The sequence below is a fragment of the Notechis scutatus genome, chromosome 3 (genome assembly GCF_049901735.1).
Source record: "Notechis scutatus isolate UNSWTSFEM ecotype Mainland chromosome 3, rNotScu1.2, whole genome shotgun sequence".
Classification (NCBI taxonomy): Eukaryota; Metazoa; Chordata; class Lepidosauria; order Squamata; family Elapidae; genus Notechis; species Notechis scutatus.
The window spans coordinates 61,275,609-61,296,524 of record NC_142011.1 but is presented as its reverse complement, the minus strand read 5'-3'; the positions used below and the strand labels follow the sequence as shown (position 1 = coordinate 61,296,524).

Here is a 20,916-nt window from a genome sequence, read left to right as displayed (position 1 = left end):
GGGCCGCGGCGTCAAAAAGGTTGGGGATCACTGCTCTACAGTCATCCTAGATTTCTTGTGCAGAAGTTTGGATCCATAATTTTAAGTAGATTTGTGAATCACTACACAAACATAAATTTCTACCCAAAAGCTCACCGGAAGCGCTGCGCCATCTTTTTGACGAAAAAGTGCTTCCGGTGACCTCACCGGAAGCACTTTTTCGTCAAAAAAGGATGGCGCCCAGTTGATGCCGGTACCGGGCCGCGGCGCCCAGCTGATGCCGGTACCGGGCCGCGGCGTCAAAAAGGTTGGGGATCACTGCTCTACAGTCATCCTAGATTTCTTGTGCAGAAATTTGGATCCATAATTTTAAGTAGATTTGTGAATCACTACACAAACATACATACAAAATTGTTGAACTTTAAATTTGGGTTGATGTTAGCTCCTCTCAATAGTTTTGTTTTCTTCATTTCATTTCAAAAAGCCATGATTTTTAGGAACCCTTATTTTCATTAATTTCTAGATTATATTGTTGGTGAATTCCGAAATAAAAATAATATGTTTAATATTTTACTTCCACCAAAGAAAGCCATATTTATTGTTGACTTTAATTATTATTTTATGAATATTACCATAAAAATTTCTTAAGATAGTTTTTTTAAATTCCATTTTGGATTAGTACTCTTATAGGCTTTTCTAATCTAATGAGATATTGCTCTGTGGCATTAGCAGGCAAAGATGAGATTTCATATTTATGTTCTATTAGAATCAAGAGAATCTAAACATTCTTAGCTTTGTTGTATCATGATCTCTTTTTTTATGCTTCAATGCCTGCATCTCTCTGTATGTGAAAATGTAGTTATTGTTTTTCAATTAAAACATACAATTCACTTTCAGTGGGAGAAATTTTGGCCAGATATGAAGAAAATACAAGAGATTTCCTTTTTCCTGCTCCTAAGTTTATTCATCAACCACGAAATTCAGTTCGTGAGGTCTTAATGAAAAAGGCCTATGATTTCACAGTAAGTGTGCTTTAATACATCACAAGAACACAAGAACCATACAAATGTTGATCTATATTCAGGGTTTATTTGACATATTTTAATGATTAATAATTTAGAACCATTTTTATTTTTTATTATTTATCATGAAACTTATCTGGACCCAGAAGGTACTCAGGGTCATTCCTAGATAGATGGGAGAGTATCAGGGAATCTCAGAGCTTCAGATAAGGGGAGAATTAAACCTTGAAAATTACAAATGCAAACTATTAAGGCCTAGTAGGCAAGATATTATTTACTTTTCTTGTTCTCTGTTAGAAAACTAGTCTTCTTTTCTTCTTGAAATAAACTTTCTTCTACTTGCTCACATTAAATTAATTTGACATGTATTGCTAAATCAATGAGTTGGGGATGTATTTCTATATTTGTATTTCTTCTTTGTTTTTACTATCACACACTGTAAAGAACAAAGTGAAGTAGCTTACAATCAGATATGTGTTTGCATTGAAAAATCTCAAATTCAAAACCTACTATTTCTGGTCCAAAGGATCAATAACAAAATAAAATAGTTCTCTTAACATTCCAGAAAACTAACACTGTTCAGAGTAAATAGAAGTGGACTTGATGAAAAAGCAATGTGATTAGGTATAAATCAGGAAGACAAGACTTTCCCACCTATATACTTATTTCCATGCTATTCATGAATCAGAAATTAAATGATTTGTAATTACATTGACTCTACCTTTTATTAATGAATGCTAACATTTCCTTCCTTCCTTACATAAGCGTTGGGTAAAGATATTATGCCCATGTTCAAGAAAGGAAGTGCAGCACCTTTTACGGCTATTTTATTTAGATTATTTGTTTGTTTTACAAGCGTGAGAACATTGTAAACAATTTCTTTTGTCATCACTAAAACGGTTAATACAAATATGGAAGAAATGGTAAGTCATTAGATAGAAAAGATATCCCAGTTTCTCTAATATATATTTCAAAACATTTAAAAATGATGCGACTGATGGCTGAACAGAGTGACTTTATTTTTAATTAGTATTATATAATATTCCATAAAAATTCCTGAGAAATGCTTTTGACAAAGCAACAAGTTGAAATAAACATCAGACTGTAATTGTTGCAGAAAAGCAATGCAATTGCTAGTAATTGAATTGCCAGAAATGCAAATGTTATCTTCTTGACATTTACTATTGCTGTTCTGTCTCTTCTAATTATTTTTATTAAAGGCTGAAATTAACAAAGGAATTTATTCAAATTAGGAATAGTTACAATATATAACCTTTACTTCTTTGTTATCATGTATCTATTCAGTTGAAGCTTTATGGTCAATCATTGTTTCTCTCTTAGGGAATTGCACCAAAATTGAAATTTCACACAACTTGTGTTATTTCAGAAAGTCTGTTAAATTCAGCAAAAACTCAGAAGCAGAAACAGGTTAGTATAACTTAAATTGCAAACACTTCCAATAATATTTTGTTATATTTATTCTTTGGTGGTTTGTTTGTTGAAATAACTTATGAAACTTCATGTAAATTTCATTATTAAATAAAAGATTGCTTCAATTGAAAGTGAAAGACTGCTGAGTAAAATCTTATATGCTTTTTAAAACAGTTAAAATAGTTAAAAGTATTTGACAATCATCTGCATAACTGATGTAAGCAAGACAAACATTATTATTCCTGTGATAAATGTTTCTTTCACTCTGTAGTTCTTGGTATAATCATTAGGTACTATTGGTAGAAAAACCTTGACTTTTTACTATTCAGTTTTCTTTTTTATCAATAAATTTTTATTTTATTCAAAAAATTAAAACACAAAATCTAAAGGGAAAAGAATAACAAAAATAAAACAAAACTAGAAAAAAACATTAAAAAAGAAAAAAGATGTGAGTTAAAAGAACAAAAAACATATACTATCTTCCTAATTGAACACTGACAAATATATTGCAAAAATAATAGCTTTCCCCTTGCAAACAGATCTAAATTTCTAAATAAATGTATAAATTTCTGTATCTGTTTGCAATCCAGTTTGACCTGTATTACATTACATTACTTACATGTAATCACTCTTTTTTTAAAAAGTGCTTAAAGAAAAAAAAATTGTAATGTAATCCTGTATAAATGTAAGTCTAATCAGATGACTTTCACTGCCAGAGAATGGGTTTTCACGACTGACTTCCTTACAGCAAATGAGAAAGTGGTTTAGAATTCAATAGTAAAGAATAAAAGAACAGAAAAAAAGTAATGAAAGTCCAGCAAGGAGTTGTAGGCTAGAGGTACAGTCAACTAGTCCATCTATCCTACAACTAACTTACAATAGGTTATTCTACTAACCAATAACTAGTTGGTTAAAATGTAGATCAAAGAACAGAAGGACTTTAAAAAGTGGAATTAAAATCCAGATATCCTTTATAAAAATGAATAGCTGAAAGGAAAAGATGGAAGAGACCAGATCTTCTGATTGCTTCTTACTGAGAATTGTGATTTTCTAGATCCCTCTTCTCTGTAGGTACACAATTATCCTAAGGTCATCTTGGGTCCTTCCTAGTCTTCCCTTCAAAAACAGGGAGCAAGTCACCACCAGTTTTGGCCATGAAATCAGCTGTTCGTCAGAGAGAGAAAAAAAATTGTCTGCCACTTAATACACCGTCTTGGGTGCCACTCTTCATTTTTTAACTAGTTGAAGTAGATTTGCTGTTCTTTCAGACAATGGAAAATGGGTTTTACAACTTCAGGATCATTTCATGTATAGGGTTGCTGAAGATAGTAAGTAGTGTTAAACAGCAAAAACATGGTGAGTTAAAGAAAGAAAAATTGGCTTTGTTTCATTTAGAATCTAAGATAATAACTTATTAATAGGTTGAAGTTTTGGTTGAAATAGTTGGAAACTGTCTATTTTCCAAGAACACATCATCAGCTATTTGATTGGAAAAAAGGGTCATCCTAATACAATTATTGCCTTTTGTGTTTTTTCCCTTGTCTCCCCCTTCCCTTTTTTCAATAGTTTGAGAAGGATTGTTTGAGGTTTAAACATAAGAAAATATATGATCCAAGAATTATTAAGTATGGAGATATCAAGCAAGATAATTATTGGTTATGATATGTTCAATGGTGAGACCAAATACTTTGAAGCTTTTTAGTCTTAATAATTTCTTCCTTTAATTCAGGATGATTTAGATGGACTGTTTCATTCATCTGCAGAAGGAACGCGACAGAATAAATCTTCAAAGAAGAACACAGCTTCACCTGAGAGAAACAGGCCCTGTTTAGCAACAAAGAGTTATGAGCAACCCACAATAGCATCTATTTCTCGATCTCCTTCTCCTTATACGAAAAGACGTATGTGTGAACTTCTGCAAATCAGACAACGACTGGCTCACTTAGACCTAGGGCCTTTTGATTTCAGGAAAGAAACAGACAGACCTCCATTTGTAATTCGTCGTGTATGTATCCTCTAATGGTAACAATTTAAGTATAGATCAAATCTTGTTCTTCCAGTTATTTTAGAAAGCTTTTAATTAATTTTATTCTTTTGTGACAATTAGTTCTTTCCTGATCTAGAGGAGAGATTAAGCACCATTGAAGTTCTTTATCTGATCTCAAAAAATTAAGCAGGATCAGATGTGGTTAGTACATGACTGTGAGATCATCAGAAATTCTAGGGGTTTAGGATAGAGTGAGATATTAGAAAAACATCTTGAACAAAAGCAGTGGCAAACCATTTCTTTATTGTTAATAAAATTGAATGGAGGTGAGATTCTTGAGTTCTGGTGGAATAAGAAAGACAAATAAGTATGTTGGGATATAAGTAAGAGTTCAAATCCAAACCTATGCCATTATAGTAAGTTTGAAGCTATCAATTCTCTGTTGGAAATCCAGGCCGAAGCGTTGGCTGCTGGATCATTGTAGGATCTAGCACCTTAAGGCATTTAATTCCATCTTGAAAGAAGTAGAACTGTGCCCCTCCCCAAGAATCTATTGCTCAACCTAGCTATTCAGTCTCCAGTCTTTCCTTTCTAGGGAAAGTTGTTGAATAGATGATTGAGATGTAGCTTCATAAAATCTTGAATTAAATAAATTACTTGGATCCCTATCCATCAAGGGCTCTGTTTTAAATATGAAACAAAAATTGCATTAGCCACCATGTTAAATGATCTTTGTAGGAAGTACAGTAGGAAGGTACAAATCCTACTGAACCTTTCAACAACTTTCAATACCATTATCGATGGTATCCTTATGCATAGGTTATGGTAGAAGGGAATGGGGGGAGGCACTATATTGCAATGGTTCTGTCAGCCTTCAAGATCTTTTCTACTGCTTTGCATCTTTTGGCTGCCATAAGTAACGGGGGGAGGGGATATGTCTGGGAAGAGAGCTGGAGGTGTTACATTCTTGTGTTGTGTAAATGAGGAGTGGGGGGGGGGAGTATAAATTCCTGCTCTTAAGTTTCTATTCCTCGCTTAGCTTTCTTTTCTCTGCGCAGCTGCAAATCTTTATCAAAATATGTCAAGGTCAACGGACAGAGGCCTCATCACCACCTGAAGATGCTCACATGATCATATTCACAACTTTTAATTGGAAGACTCAATTGAACTATGAGGGGTGGGAACGTTTCCAACACTTTGTATAAGTGGTCTGCGCGCCTAATTTCTTAGATTCAGAATTCTATTTGATGCTACCACTTCATTTTCAGTAAAAGATTTCTTTGCTCTAATCTAAAGAGTCTTAAGTTTTTCTTTCTTGAAATTTGAATGGAGCACCACCTGACAGGTTCTTTTGTGGCAATGGGGAGGTAGGACCCCCACCTTACAGACCAGCTCCGATGGGGATGCATGATCTTACCCATGCTTTACATATACAGGTAGTCCTCACTTACTGACCGTATGATCAGTGACTGATCAAACATGATTTTGAAAAAATAACTTTACAGACCATTTATGACCTTCATGGTATCCTTCAGTCATGTCACTGCCATTACAGTCAATACATGTACAGTTGTCCTGTGCCTGACCTGTGTCCCCCCACCTTTGAGATTGAGATTGATTAGAGAGAAAGAACTTGCAAGAAAATAAGCTCTTTACTCTTCTACACATTGAAAGCAGTGCTGGCAGCCACAGTGTGCTATACAGACAACTTACTCTGTTGAAATCTTTCCTGCTTCAATCTTTATGCTTTGCTGGTGTGTGTGTGTGTGTGTGTGTGTGCGCGCGCACGTAGAAAGAAACCCTACAAGATTCCTGTAGTTAATCTCTTTTGCCTAACCCTTTCTCACTGCCAGTGTGATCCCATTGCTCTTGATGTATAGGAGAACAAACAACTCATTCTTTTGAAACCTCTTTCTCTCCATTCTCTCTACTCTGCAACGAGCACAAGGGGGAGGGGGGAAGCAAGCAATTTCTGTAAGCAGTTTCTCCTTTGCTTGACATTCCCCACCACCATATTTACAGAGTACTGTAAATTATTTGCATAGTGCACCCAGCTTTAGGTTGCAGCATAAGTGCATTGCTTTTGACGTGTACAAGACAGTAAACAGACTCTTGAGCATTACAAAGTATGGGCAAATGTGTTATTTCATAAAGGTATCAAACTGATAGTCTTGTCTCTTTCCCGCTGGTCATGTGATTTTTTTTCCACATTTATCAAATTTATATGCTGCCTATGTCACTAAGTGACTGTGCAGTTTACAGATAAAATCCACAAAACTATATAAAAAGACAATTACAAAACAAAGTTATTAAGGCAGCTGGAGCGCCCTGAAGCTACCAACTACCCCAAGATTGCATACAACTTTAATTTTCTTTGCCAGTTGGCAGAGCCAGGTCTTGATGCTTTTCTGGAAGGCCAAAAGAGTGGAGCCAGCCTCCCTTCTGGGGGAAAGATGTTCCATAGGGCTAGGACAACAGCAGAGAAGGCTCTCTTCCTAGTCCGTGCCAATTGAAATTCTTTAACTGACTGGGCTTTTAACATACCCTCCCTTTCTGACACTTAGTGACAGCGTTGCTTAGTGGCACAATTGCCAGTTCCAATTAGGGTCATTAAAAGAGTACTACCTATATTAAGTAGTTTTAATAATTATTTCAGGTTGAAGAATTGACTCCCTCACCTGATGTTCATACTTGGTGTTGTTCTAAGGACAATAACAAAGAAGGAGCAGCCTATGGCAAGTATTATGTTAGCATATAAAAGATGCATGCAGTTAGAAGGTTGAAACCTATTTTAGTGGCCTTAATTATGTTTTTGCTTTGTCTTGTTCATTGACATTTCTGGTTCAGGAGCAAATTATCTGATTTCTTACATTTTCACTGACATAACATGTTTTAAAGAATACTGCAATTTAAGTGCTTTATAAAAGTGCTAACGCAATTCCCTTTAATTGGCAGCAATTTCTTAGTAGAAATTTTTAAAAGTCACTGCATTCAATTTCTTACTGTGGAAATTTTTTACTTATGTCACACTGTTGATATAAACAGCATAGTTCTGTTGTTTTACAAAATAAACTTAACGCTACTTTTAGGAAGTTTAATCAGTATATTACCTATTGTTTCCCATTCGTATCTCATGGATTATGCATTTCTGTTATTTCCGGTAATTCCTATTATCTCTTCAGGGAAAGCTATATTTTTGCATAGGGTTTTCTTATAGCATTTACCTCTTCATTGACCTATTTTGCAGTAAAACTATTATGTGTCCTAGAAATATTTTTGTTTGTTTGTTTCTGTTGCTGCTGGAATGCATAGTTTTATTAATCAATTAATATATGATTTTGGTTGTAAAACCTTCAGTAGTCTGAGAAGAGAGGATACTTTCATTACAGATAGTCCTCAGGATAAAAAATAATTTATCAAAATGAACTGTTCTGTTTGACTGTCAAGCCTGTCAAGCCTTTTCACATTATCCAGATTCTGTTTATAGTGTTTTAGACTCTGATGTATATTAAGAAATTTCCATTTTAGCTGCACAGAGAACTCCCATTATTTTTGGAGATGTGGAAGGTGTTGTTGCAATGGGAGAGAAGAGTACATGTCACAGTTCTTTTTTCATAATCACAAAAGAGCTAGAATGTAAATCATAGATTTTCAGAGGTATCTAATAGAACAAAAAAGTCGTACAGTATCTCCCAAGCCATACAATATTAATATGAAAAAAAATGCTACACTTCTTTAAATAATTTTATTTTGTTCATATAAGTTACAGTAAGATAGTAATTGTTTTGCTGAATAATGTTAAAAGATTACCACAAACCAATGCATTTAAATAAAAGCTTTGCTGTTATATTTTAAAACATAATTGTGGGTAGCCTCCTCTCAGACGTTGGAGTGGGAAGGCAGCTAATTATAACTTAGTGGGATGGAACTCTGAAATCTCCTGAGTTCTTCTGTGCATTGTGATGCTGCCTGTTTTAAGAGTAGAAGTCAAAAAAGAAAAATGCAGGTTTTATTGAGAAAAATATTTTAGAAATTATGTCTTGGAGTCAGAGGCTCTTGTATTTATTTGAAAAATTAGGTCACAAATGTACATTATCTCAGTATCTAAATGCTAAATGTACGTGCTTTATTACAATTAACACTGCGGTATTCTGGTGTTAAACTAGTGTTCTCAGTCATTATTTAAAAGTTTAAATGATTGTAATTTTTCAAAATACTTTGTGTATTTTTTTGAAAAATGACTTTATATCTGAATATTCTACTACTAATATCATTGTAAATAAAAATGCTTTAATTTTATTACCTTTTTTCTTTTTAAGATCCTAGCCTTCTTGGCAGTTACAGGCCCAAAAATACTGAAGTGAGTACAGAAACAGAATACTTTATTAACTACAATTGATTTAATCTCTTATTACCCTTTTATTTCCTGAACAAAATTATCATTGGACTGTCAGTGAGTAGTTTATATGTTAGAATTAAGATATAAAAATTTCACAAAGGACATTTTTTATTTTTTGATTGAACATCTGAAATACTCAAACCTATCAAAAAAGTAGAATGTAAGGTTTGGAACTTGGAAACCGTAGCCAAACCCTTACCTAGTTGAGGAATCCTTTACTGTATCATTCTCAGCAGATGGACTCAAGCATTTGTTTAGAAACCACTACTCTCTTCTGAAATAATTCATTATTGAGCAGCTTCATATCTTTACAAATATGTTCCTTATGCTCAATTAAAATCTACTTCATTATAATTAAAACCCATTTTTTTTCTTTCATGGAGAGAAACATACCTAGAGATTCCAACCATAACTCAAGTATTTCTTCCAGACTCTCTATGACAGGGGTGTCAAACTCAAGGCCCGCGGGCTAGATCCGGCCCACAGGATGCTTATATCTGGCCCACGGGGCTGCCTTGCAAACAACAAAGGACTGGCCAACGGTGCCTCTGCCACTGAAAACGGAGTTCAGGAGGGCCCGCATGCTGCCCTCCCAAGCTCCGTTTTCACTGGCAGAGCGATCAGGCCACTACAGGTGCCCCTGACACTAATGATGTTGAACTGGCCACACCTAACCTGGCCATGCTCATCTGGCCCCCCAAGGTCAAACATAACCCTGATGTGGCCCTCAATGAAATCGAGTTTGACACCCCTGCTCTATGATCTTGACCCTGTCTATGCTCAAGTTTGCAGGGCCAGTCTAGAAATACAGTTCCTCAAACTAGACAAAATATTCTAGGTGTGGTTGGATCAATGCAGATCTTTTTTATACGTGCTGTTGCCCAGTACAGTCCTTCCCATACTTGGTGCTTTTGATTTTTTTCTACTCAAATGTAGGATGTTGCATTTGTCCTTATTGAAATTCTTTTTATTAGTTTTTGCCCACTTATTTCTCTGTTGCCTAAAACAAAGAAATATATCCAACTTTTTTATATAAAACAATTAAATTTAACACCTCTCACATAAATATCAGAAATTTGAAATCTGTGGTAGAAATGTCAAATTACATGACTTGACAGAAAAAATAGCATTGGCAATGGAAAGGATTGAATTTCTTATGTTTCATTTCTGCCTCCGGAATCATCCTAATATATTATGAACTGTGTTTGCTACTTGGTTAACAATAAACTATCATATCTAACCAAGACATTAAATGTATTCTACAAAGATCATTTGGGGTTTTTTGTGTGTGTGTTTCTAAACAGATTATTGGATCGCGTCATGAGAAATACTTTGATTATTTTCCCGATGCCTATGAGGAGCATTTGATCACAAAAATGAGCAGTAGGCAGTTTTATTCAGATCGTCGGTTAATGCATTCAGCACCTGCATCATTGCCGAAATTTTTTTCAACTCCTATGTTAGATCGCTCATCTCTTAGAGAAAGGTAATGACACATATTTTTGGAAAATTTAAAATAGCATGCTATCTTCATGTTTATACTGGTTTTTCTGTGTTTTAATTTGGTATGTACTTTAATCAGGATCTTAACTTTTTAAGAATATTGGCCATTGTTTAAAATCTGATACGGCAATCAGTAAAAAGTTGTTGAATTGTACCTAGTATTATTCAAATACAGCAATGCCTAAATCACATTGCAATTTAATTGGCTTTATCAGTGAGAAGTAAATACATTCCCTATTAGCAATGCCTACTATTGGACTATGAAAACACCTGACAATAACAGGCTATATAGGTCAGCCATTGTTATTTCCAAATGCTTTTTATTCAAATATATACCTCAATCTCCTACAGTTTGATACCTTTAAGATAGGAGTTCTCATATTGTGGGTTGTAGCTGTTGCAAACGAACTTGATGGTAGACATTAAGGGGGGCGTTTTCCAAGGAAAGCCAGAGCTTTGATAAACTACTTCCACTTTACGTGTACAAGCCAGCTGTCTTTCTGTGTTCTCTGAATGATTATTTGGTTGTTACAGTAGCAGCCTCTATCTGGAGTTAATCTAAAGCTTCAGGATCTCTTGATTCGGCTGCTACACGTTCCACTTGCAAGTCCCACCAATTGCTACCTCTTTTTTTCTGCTTTTCCTGCTCCCCCATTCAGTAGAGGAGCAACTAAGAGCCTTGAATTCTGATGATTACAGCAATAGAAACAGAAAGAATTAAAAGAGAATGTGAGTTTTAAGGGTTTTATTCTACAATGGCAGTTCTCACATCAGGGATTCCAAAGACAATTCATAGCCAAGAGCCTTTAAATGATGGAAATAACAGCCTTTGGATGCTATTCCATTGGTGGGAGAAAGAAGGAGAAGACAGGTGATGGAAAAAGAAGGTGGTGTCAGAGGAGGTGATGAGCAAAATAGATAGCAGCACACTGGAAAGTTCTCAGAAATCCAAAGTCTACCATGGACAAGGCATGCTACTAGGAAAACCAAAACAATCAGATGGAGAATAAAATAGACAATCAGGTTTTCCAAGCAATGCTTGGGGCTCAAACATGGTACTAGCAGACCTGGTGGCCTATACACAGAGTAATCTAGTAATTTTATTTATCATTTAAATGAATAAAATAAATTAATGTATTATTTTAGGGATCATGGTACCCCACTGTTTTCTGGTTCTGGGCCATTCACACAATGCATAAAATATTTCCAGCAATAATGCATAAGATCTGTATTTTCCCCTCTCTAATCTCATTTGAATTGAGAGACAAGGAAGACTGCAAATCACATACTGTCTGACATGAAATTAAGTTCATGAGTTATTTCCAGTTTAGAAGAAATTGGAAATGTCTTTGCTGATGGATGCAAACCCATTTTAAAATTAAGAGTAATTCTTTATGGATGGGAGTAGGGAGAAAATTCATATGTTGACTCTTACTTCACCCTTTTTCCATTTTGCCTTTCCCTGATCACTAAATTAGTACTAAGATTAATACTACAATATTACTTATTCCTTTGTTTTAAGGTATAATAATTGTCCTTGAGTTTGGATGCTTCCTGTATATTCTTATTTTTCTTCATTGTGGAACTTGGTGTTGCTGTCACATGGCTACAAAGGCAGACTGCGATTTATTTGGCTTTCAAATCTATTCAATATTCCTTTCTACTCTTTGTCATCTACTAGTATATTTTCTTTGTTTTCTTAGGTTCAGAGCCTTAAGAGTCATGTGATTTTCAAAGTTTTTTGATTCTTTTTTTCTTGGTTGCTTTTTCATAGTTCTGTTCCTTTTATTTTTGTTTTGTTTTTTGGTCAGTGACATGGTGATTGTTTCTTCTCTAACAGGCATGTCCAACTTGTTATTTAGGGTTTGAGAAAGAGTTGTTTTTTAAAATGCAAAGTTTGTTCAGCCTTACAAAATAATTTATCATTTTATTCCTCCTTGCCCGAGCTGCAAGATATTAACACTTGTCATTTGTTGAAATCACATCCTTACAATAAAGCCTTCACTTCAGTTCTAATCCATTACTAGAGTTGGGTGAAGCTCAACAAGCAGGAGTGATAGATCAACTATTTATATACTATGGCAATGAGAAGAGTCTTCAGAGGGGCTTGCAACTGGCTTGGCTCCAAATGCTCTGCTGCAAGACTTCCCCTTCCCATTTTGCTACTAGCTAGCTACTTTTCTGCTCTGATGATGGAAGGGATCAGAAGCTTGCCCAGCAGCTACATTTGTGTAAAGTTTTACAAGAAAGATTAAAAATGAAGAAAAACATCTTCTATAGTCACCTTCCTACCGGGGTATCTCCCAACATGGAGAGGGAGGTGGACTTTCTGAGTTCAAGTTGGTAATCCATATATTTGTGAAAATCCTTAGCTGTTTTTAGAAGAAAGTTGCCAAAGATTCTAAGAAGCTACATAGCTATATTATAAAATCATGCTATCTTTTCTATTTATTCATGTATTTATTTATTAATTACAGTAGTTTCTGGGGGAGTAACTTACCCAGTATTAGTTAACATTACTTGATAGATAAAACTACCGGGTTGCCCTATAGAATAAGAAAGGTACAGCTCATCACAGTTACTCTTGACCTTTACTATTTGTTATAGTTCATGAGAACTTGATTTTGTCTATTAGAAGTTAAAACAATAGATCTTTACAATATTTTTGGAGAAATTAATTTCTTAATATGTGGATCAGAGTCTCCCACCCAATTTATATTCAGAGTACTCCAAGATATTTATCTGAACAGACATAACCTTATTTGAAATAACTGTTGAATCAGGTAGCCTCCATTTATATAATACCTCAAAACGTTAAGCACATTTTCATTTCTACACAGACACACACACACTTTTCAAAGAAATTTAAAAAAAGAGGAAGAAAAGGGAAAGGGACAAAATTTTAAAGGTACAATCTTTATTGTACCTTTACAAAGGTACAGCTAAAGGTACAATCTATATTGTATATTTTTTCACATAAATCAGATAGCTCTCCAAATTGTAAGTTACCATACATCTTTTCCTTAGAAGCAAGGACTAATACCATGCTTGCAAATATACTTGTACTTTGTATTTGCTTATCATTTAAAAAATATATCAAATGAGTTGTTACCTGTTAGTGAAGGTAAGGAGCTCAAAGGGTTGAGTGATGGCCTGGCTTTTAGAAGATAGTGGATCAATTGATTGCTACTGAAAAGTGGTTAAAGGCATAGAACAATTAAGCTGTAATCTCGTTTACTTTATTCTCAAGTTATCTTGGGGCACTTGCATTTACCGGTAGTTTATTGAAGTTAGCCATTCACCTTGTTATTTATTGGTATTTTCTGGATAAATAGCTGGTGGTGAGACTTACTGCTCAAAATACTTAGGACTTTTCAGTATAAGTCTTGATAAGGTTGATAATTATAATTGCTAATTTATAAATTGATAATTTTTTTAATGTAAACTGTCGTCATAGTAGGTAACCAATTACATAAGAAAGATTTTAGGGAAAATATAATCCTTTATTCTCCACCTGCCAACTTACTCACTTAAAAGAGAAAATAACAAGGCAACCTTTCCCTCACTGGCAGAGAAAAACTGCCCTTGAGCATTAAAAAATGGCTTGTTTGTTCTCCTGCTAGAGACACCTATAAGAAATCTTTTTTTCACTTACGTTTTCACACTAAAAGGGTAACATGTAATTCAGGCCTATCTTCAGCAGAAAATGAGGGTTTTTAAAAATATAATAAGGATTTTATAATCTATTTTTGTTACATATACATATGGTATTACATATACATAATATATGGTATTAATTTCACCTGTGCATTAGACTAATTCATAGATCATTTCTCAACATATAGTTCAACTACTCAGGGTGAACTCCCATAACCCACAGCCGCTTTTTGTTAGCACCTTTACAGTTAACAAGTCGTTTTTGGGTGCAGAAATGTGAGCCCTGCTGAGTTCAATGGAACTTACAATTGTGTGTAGCATTGCTGTCTTAATGCATTAAATTCAAGCTTCTTTCACTGTTGTGTTCTCAAAAATTCATTTTAGCTATTTCAGTCATAGAGCAATTTCTTTTTAGCCATAGAGTAATTTCTTTTCACCGGACTCCACAACAGTTGCTTGCACTGTAGACGTGCATGTGTTCCTGTATTATATCGATTTTTTCCCCCTTATGGTAGTTTGTCCTTGTATGCGGACTTTCTTTCTGTTCTCAGCATAAATCCTCTGCATTTGAAACTGATAAATGGAAGCCATAGATGTATGGTTGAACTAGTGAGGCTTTTTTGGAAGGGGAAAGGAGTTAGTAAAGAACCACAGTGTTTTGCAGAATATATTTGTGATAATTTTGCTAATATAAAATATATTAAGCTTTTGTGCTAATAAGCAGGCATTTATTTGAAATTTTCAGTGCTTTGTGCCTATTTATATAGTAGTATTGACTTGAGAAAGAAATCCATTGAAATGAAGTGGAATTTACATGTGAGGAGACAGACAGAAAACTCTGTGACATAATTCTCGATTTTCTATTTACAAATATGGAAGAGTTAAGTCTATGCACATAGGTTTTCTTGATTTTTTCCCAGTTTTTGTACAAAATATGCATTTAAATCTGCATCTTTTTTTAAAAAAAACTTTCCTACAAAAACAGTGTTTTTAGTTACAGTATGTTATCAGATACAATAGTTCATAATGTTGATTTCTATCAATATAGCAACTTTGAAATAAATTATGAGCAGTCTTCCGTTGATCTGGCTTTTTCCAGATGGCCATGTCCTATATATAGGCAGTCCTTGTTCAGCAACCCCAATAAGGATTTGCAATTTGTTAAGCAGTCACTAAATGAAAAGATCACAATTTTACTATCTTACTTCAGGTTTCCTTTCCTTTACAGATCTATGATAGTCATAAATGTGAGGACTCACAAAGTTACTTTGTAAAACCACCATAACTGCTAAATGAGGAATACATATACAGAATGTTTATATAATGTATAGGAGTCAATAACTATTTAAACAGATACGAAATGATTGCTAGTAGCAAAGAAAATTAAAACCATGACAGAAAAAAATAATTTTAGAGGTTTGTTTTGTTTTGTCAAAGTAAAGTCAGAAAAATAATATACCGTATTCCAGCAGCACTGGAAGAAAATGGTGATATCATAATCCTGTTTTCTAAGACCTGGCAGTGATAATCAACTGTTAGAATCTTTGCATGATGGGAATATTTTTATTAATAATTTTAAAAATACAGTTTGAATATAAGCTTCAGAAAATGTCTCCTATAGTCTTTAAGAATATAACAGATGATGAGTTGTTACAACATGCAGCTTTTTTGTATGGTAACTTGTGCAAGATATATATACATGCTACCATAATGATTTAGTTTTCTATTTTCTAAAATTATATGTTTAAAAAGTAATCGAGATTAACATAGTGCTGTGTAAAAATTGTCATTATCACTGATATAAATATTTTCATTAATAGTGTAAGTAAATATATTCATTTAAAAGAAAGTTATCTTAAATAATACTGTACCTAATAATGCTTGATTTGGTTTAGAAGATTATTACAAAGTGATCAGTAAACATTTCTTAAGCTACAGCGCACACTAGTGGATTTTACTGTCATTTCAGGAAAAAACACATTTCATAGAAAAGGATTTTTGTATCATATATTAAAAAATTAAGTGTGATTAAGTCATGTGCATATTATAGAATTTCAGCATGTATAAAGTGGAAGGGATATTGTAAGTCATCTGGTTAAACTTTATTGCAGGAGTCCACTAAACCATCCACACTATTCTTAGCAGTTTATTTTCACTGCTAACCAGTTTTTAGCATCAGGAAATGTTGCCTAATATTCAATCTGCATGTCGTTTAAAAAAATCTACTCATCCTTGTTCTGACTTTGGTTTTAAAAAGAACAGAGCTTCCCAATCCTGAATCAACACCTTTGATCTTTCTGTAGGTGCTTATATTTGTCACCATTAAATATCAACCAATCAAAATAAATTTGAACTGTGAACTTATTTTTTTAAGGTGTTGATCAATCCCACTAATATTGTTACAGGGTTAATAAACACCAGTTTAGTTTATCTCCATCTTCTATGTGATTTGTAAAGCTGATTGGCACAGTCAATCTGATTGGGAAACCTCATCAATACACTTTTCCTGAAAAATGGAAAATAAATTTCAAGCACTTTTTGAATGCAACTGAGCCAGTTGAAAATCCACTAAACCTTAGTAACTTGACCACAATATCTAGAGGAGAATGGAGATAGCCTTAAAGAAGGAATTCAGCAGCCGTTAGATATACATATACTTAGCCCTGGAAAGGAAGAGGGGTGAAAAAGAAACTCTGCCCCACCTTGATTCTCTTTGATATAAAGGCAGAGAGAAATACTGTCGAGTTTTTAAGAGATTGTTAATATATTCTGCAGCAGTGAAGAATTTCAGTAGACCATGTGGAGTCTGTTTCCTAGTCAGGCCTTGAGACACAAAGATACAATACTCCATTGCATTGGATGCTTTATCGAAGTCAAACAACAGTAGCTCCAACAATAATTCGTGGTCTAAATAAACTAGTTACTTTGTCATAAAAAAGGATAAGATGGAATTCAATTTTTTTTACTACCAGTTCTGTGGGCGTGGCTAGGGGGCATGGCTAGGGGGCATGGCCATGTGACTAGGTAGGTGTGGCTTTTTTGCTTTTTGCAGCCCCATTTTTGGGGCCTTCTGGGCCTCAGGGAAGTCTCTGGGGGTTTTGCTCCCAGAAGGCTTCTCTAGGGCTCAGGAAGGCAGAAAACTGGCTTCTCTAGGGCTCAGGAAGGCAGAGACTGGAGGGGGCATGCACCCCCCCCCACACACACCTTCCATTTTGGGGCCTCCTGGGACCCAGGAAGGCAAAAAATGGAGGGTTTTTTTGTTTTGTTTTTTGCCTTCCTGGGCTCAGAGAAGTCTCCTGGGAGAAGCAGTAAGTAAGTGAGGGGAAATCCCAGCACAGCTGATTGTAGGAACAGCTGATTGTCAGGAAGGGGGAAAAAGGAATATCTTAAGGAGTGACTGGGCGGGCTAGCGTCAGGTGAGGGGTGAGCGAGCATCGGGTGGGTGGGGCAAGCAACTGAGCAGTGACTGGGTCAAGAGAGTGGCCAGCCAGAAGTTACTACCGGTTCTGCAACCCACGCCAAATCCTTGTTACCGGTTCGCCTTAACCCAGTGCAAGCCAGCTGAATACCACCACTGGATTAGATCAGTCTATTATTGATAAACCCAAGATGGCATCTGTTAATGATAGTATTCTTTTCTAAGCACTCGCATGTAACTGATGTGTAGTTTCTTGGATCTTCCTGCTTTCCCTTTTTGGATACTAGGGCAATTGCTCATCTCTTCTCTTCTGGTATATTAACTAACTTATTTTTATTGCTATCTGATACAGTTCTGATACTATAGTGGCAAAGATGGGAGTGAGTGCAACCACCTGTAGTATACTTTTGTAGTTGTAAAAGTATTATATTGACTACATGCTAGATATTACCAGAATTAAGAATGTCCAGCGCTCTCTTCCCACAATGGCCAAGTAGGTGCATTTATAAAGTGCAATTGCACTCTCCAGTTTGTCATCCTCTCCAATTGATACTAAGAGACATAACCTCTTTCTTTGTAAAAATAATACTTGGCCATGATCACAAATAAGTATTGATTATGTTATCTTTCAGATGTATCTATAAAAGCAAAAATAATGTATTGTACCCATTTCCAAATCCATGCTTATAATTAAAAATCTTCATGTAAAGTATCCTAATGTGTTATCTTTATTTTTGAATTTTAGGTGTTATACAGGTTGGAACACACCAATAAATGGGGACGAGATTCATAAACGAGTGAAAAATATTTTAAGAACACACAGTGCAAGGCAAAGGCTAACATTTGTAAGTCTGAAAATCAATTGGCATCTCTTTTCCTTCGTCAGGTTTTAAACAACAAGGTTTATTAACCATTTCATGCAATTGCCAAGCCTTCAGCTATAACAAACGGAGGTTCTCTATTCAGCTTGCTAGTTCCTTCAGTCATTACAGTTTCCTCTCTCTGGGTGCTAAGAGCATACCCATAACTTCTAAGAAAAGACCATCAGGACATTCCCTGTGGGATGAAACAACTTTTCAGGAAATATCTTTATCTTTCCAAAGCACCGTTCAATATTACATGGACTAGAAGGGCTATAGGAGAATAAAGAATGCAGTTCTATCTTCTAATTCAGTTTAAATTACTATGTAAGTATACAATTTGCTAATTGGTACGAGTAAATAATTCAGGGGGTGGAGCATATTCTCTCTTGCTTTGTGCCAAATTTTAGTGTTGTGGCCTGTGGAGCTGGCAGCAGAGGCGGACAATGGGGAGGGCCAGTTCTGGAGTCTGGGGAGGGCTCAGACAAGGGATCTGCATCAGACACAGAGATGGGGCCAGGGCCATCTGAGAGTTATCTGTTGACTCTGGAGCCTCCAGAATCTGACATCAGTGAGGCAGAGGAACAGGGGGAGCCTGTTCCCAGTGCATACTTGCACAGAGCTACCAGAATGCAAGAACAGTTGAGACAAAAAAGGGGCGGCTCGAGAATAAGGCTTGGAGATGATTGGCCCCTCCCATAAGACATAAAGGAGGAGCAAAGGGACATGAGCCTTTGCAGGAAGCAACTTTGTTCGTTCTGGTCGGTTTAAACTCTGAAGCTCCATGTTGACTTTGTGCTCCGTTTGGCCTTGTACAGCTAATTGGCAATTTAGTCATTGGCAGCATTTCAAGGGAGATAAAGGTGGGTGCTTATCAGCCTTATCCCGAAAGACTGTGACAGACTTCTGTTGGATTGTTTGGGACTATTTACGGACTGTAAATGCAAATAATTCACAGCCATTGAAATAAAAACAAAGGTTTTTGGGAACAGTGTGTGATTGTTACTGTCTCAGGAAGCCTTGGTCAGAACATTTAGAGAAAAAGGAAGCACATTTAAAGAAAAAGGAAATGTATCTATTACAAATTTGGTTTGTCCAAGTACCAGCATAATGGCATGTTTGGAACTGGTGAGTGAATCTCATTCTTAGGCAGCTGGATAGTCTTCTGTTGTCAGTTACAAGATCCTCCTCCTCATTAATTCATACAGTATCCACCTTAGAAACTGGAAGGCCATTCAAATTTGGAAAGGGGAAGACAATTTCATTACTGAGATTTGTATAACCTTATCCACTCAATATTTCTTTATTAAAATAACTTGGGAAGAATCTTATTTTCTGTGGAAGGGAGGTTGTCAAGAAATTAATAATGAAGCACATAGTGAGGGATTCTACTTTTTTTCCAGCTTTTTGATTAGGACTAAATAGAAATAGTTCATTTTCTATGAATTATCCACAAGTGCCTTTCACTTTTAGTTTGGCATCAAGGGAAAAGTTATCTTTGTGGATGTCTGATATAGAATAATAAATAGCTTCTAATTATTAAAAATATATGATGTAGGTTTTAATGTTCACATATATTCTATTAGTCTTAAAGAAATCCTATAAAAGTCCCTATAGTTATTCTACCTATATTGCTGGGAGAAGCAGTAAACTTAAAAATAGCTTAAATACTTTTTAAAAAGTAAGTAATATGTTTTGACTATAAAATTGTATTTTTTTAAAAAAACTTCATTTCTTAGGATGAGACTTCTTTGTCAAAGGAAGAGTCTGCTCAGGCAAGAGACTCCACTAGGACAATTGATTTCAGAAAAAGAGATTTTTCACATACAGATTCTTTAAACAGTAATTTTCAGAACAGGTAAGGTCTCTTTCAATTATGGTTCCCCTCTTCCCATTCCTACCCCCCCCCTCCAGTTCTCAGTCCACATTCTCTTTGAAATAACTTTAGACCATATCTATTAGAAACCAAATTTAAATAATTTTTTGCATTAATTCCATGCAAGTCATCTGACTTGATACTTAGCATGTTTGAACCAAAGTACAGCCCCGTGAACCTCTGTTGCTTTTAGGATGCAATTTTCTGCCTTTCTCCTTGTCTTTTGCTTCTTCATGCATAACATTACTTTAACGGCATAAATAGCCATTGAATATTTGTAATTTTCCATGTCCGTGTTATCACTGGAATAATTTAATAATGCCCAAAATTATGTCAGATATGCCTATGAAGCAGGTCATCCTTATATTACTAAAACTTCTGAATATTGTTTCTTTGTGCATATAAATAAAAGCCATACTACTATGATGTAGGGCTCCTTACAGTGTATTGATGTCACCCAAAGATTAAACCTTTCTCATCCACACTGTGCCGAGAGTCCAGGAATGGGATATGACTCCTTTCTCTGATGTCACAGAGCTGAGTCTGCCACTATATAAAAAGCCAGCCCCTAGCTGGCTCCCCAGCTTTTGACTCAGCTTCTAGTCTAAAGAGCTAGTGTCTCTGGATAGGAAAAAGAGCTAAAAGCAAAAAAAGTTTAGTAGTTAAAAGCAGTTTGAGAAGAGAAGCAGTTTCATCACTTCGACACAGCTCCCGGGGCTCTGGTTGAGCTGTGCCACAAGAGCGGGGATCCGTTCTCCTGTAATGTCGAGGCTTCAGCATTGCC

The 20,916-nt window shown here is 35.3% G+C and overlaps 1 protein-coding gene across 3 annotated transcripts in view; it reads left to right on the top strand.

Annotated features, from left to right (window-relative positions):
* SPATA6 (spermatogenesis associated 6) overlaps nt 1-20,916 on the top strand; it is a 37,064-nt gene that overhangs the window by 8,217 nt on the left and 7,931 nt on the right. For all 3 annotated transcript variants that reach the window (XM_026665825.2, XM_087960239.1, XM_087960240.1), the window contains 8 exons: nt 877-1,001; nt 2,343-2,429; nt 4,162-4,437; nt 7,076-7,154; nt 8,739-8,779; nt 10,123-10,304; nt 18,142-18,241; nt 19,996-20,114. In XM_026665825.2, coding sequence (XP_026521610.2) covers nt 877-1,001; nt 2,343-2,429; nt 4,162-4,437; nt 7,076-7,154; nt 8,739-8,779; nt 10,123-10,304; nt 18,142-18,241; nt 19,996-20,114 — 1,009 coding nt within the window. The remainder of the gene's footprint in view (nt 1-876; nt 1,002-2,342; nt 2,430-4,161; nt 4,438-7,075; nt 7,155-8,738; nt 8,780-10,122; nt 10,305-18,141; nt 18,242-19,995; nt 20,115-20,916) is intronic.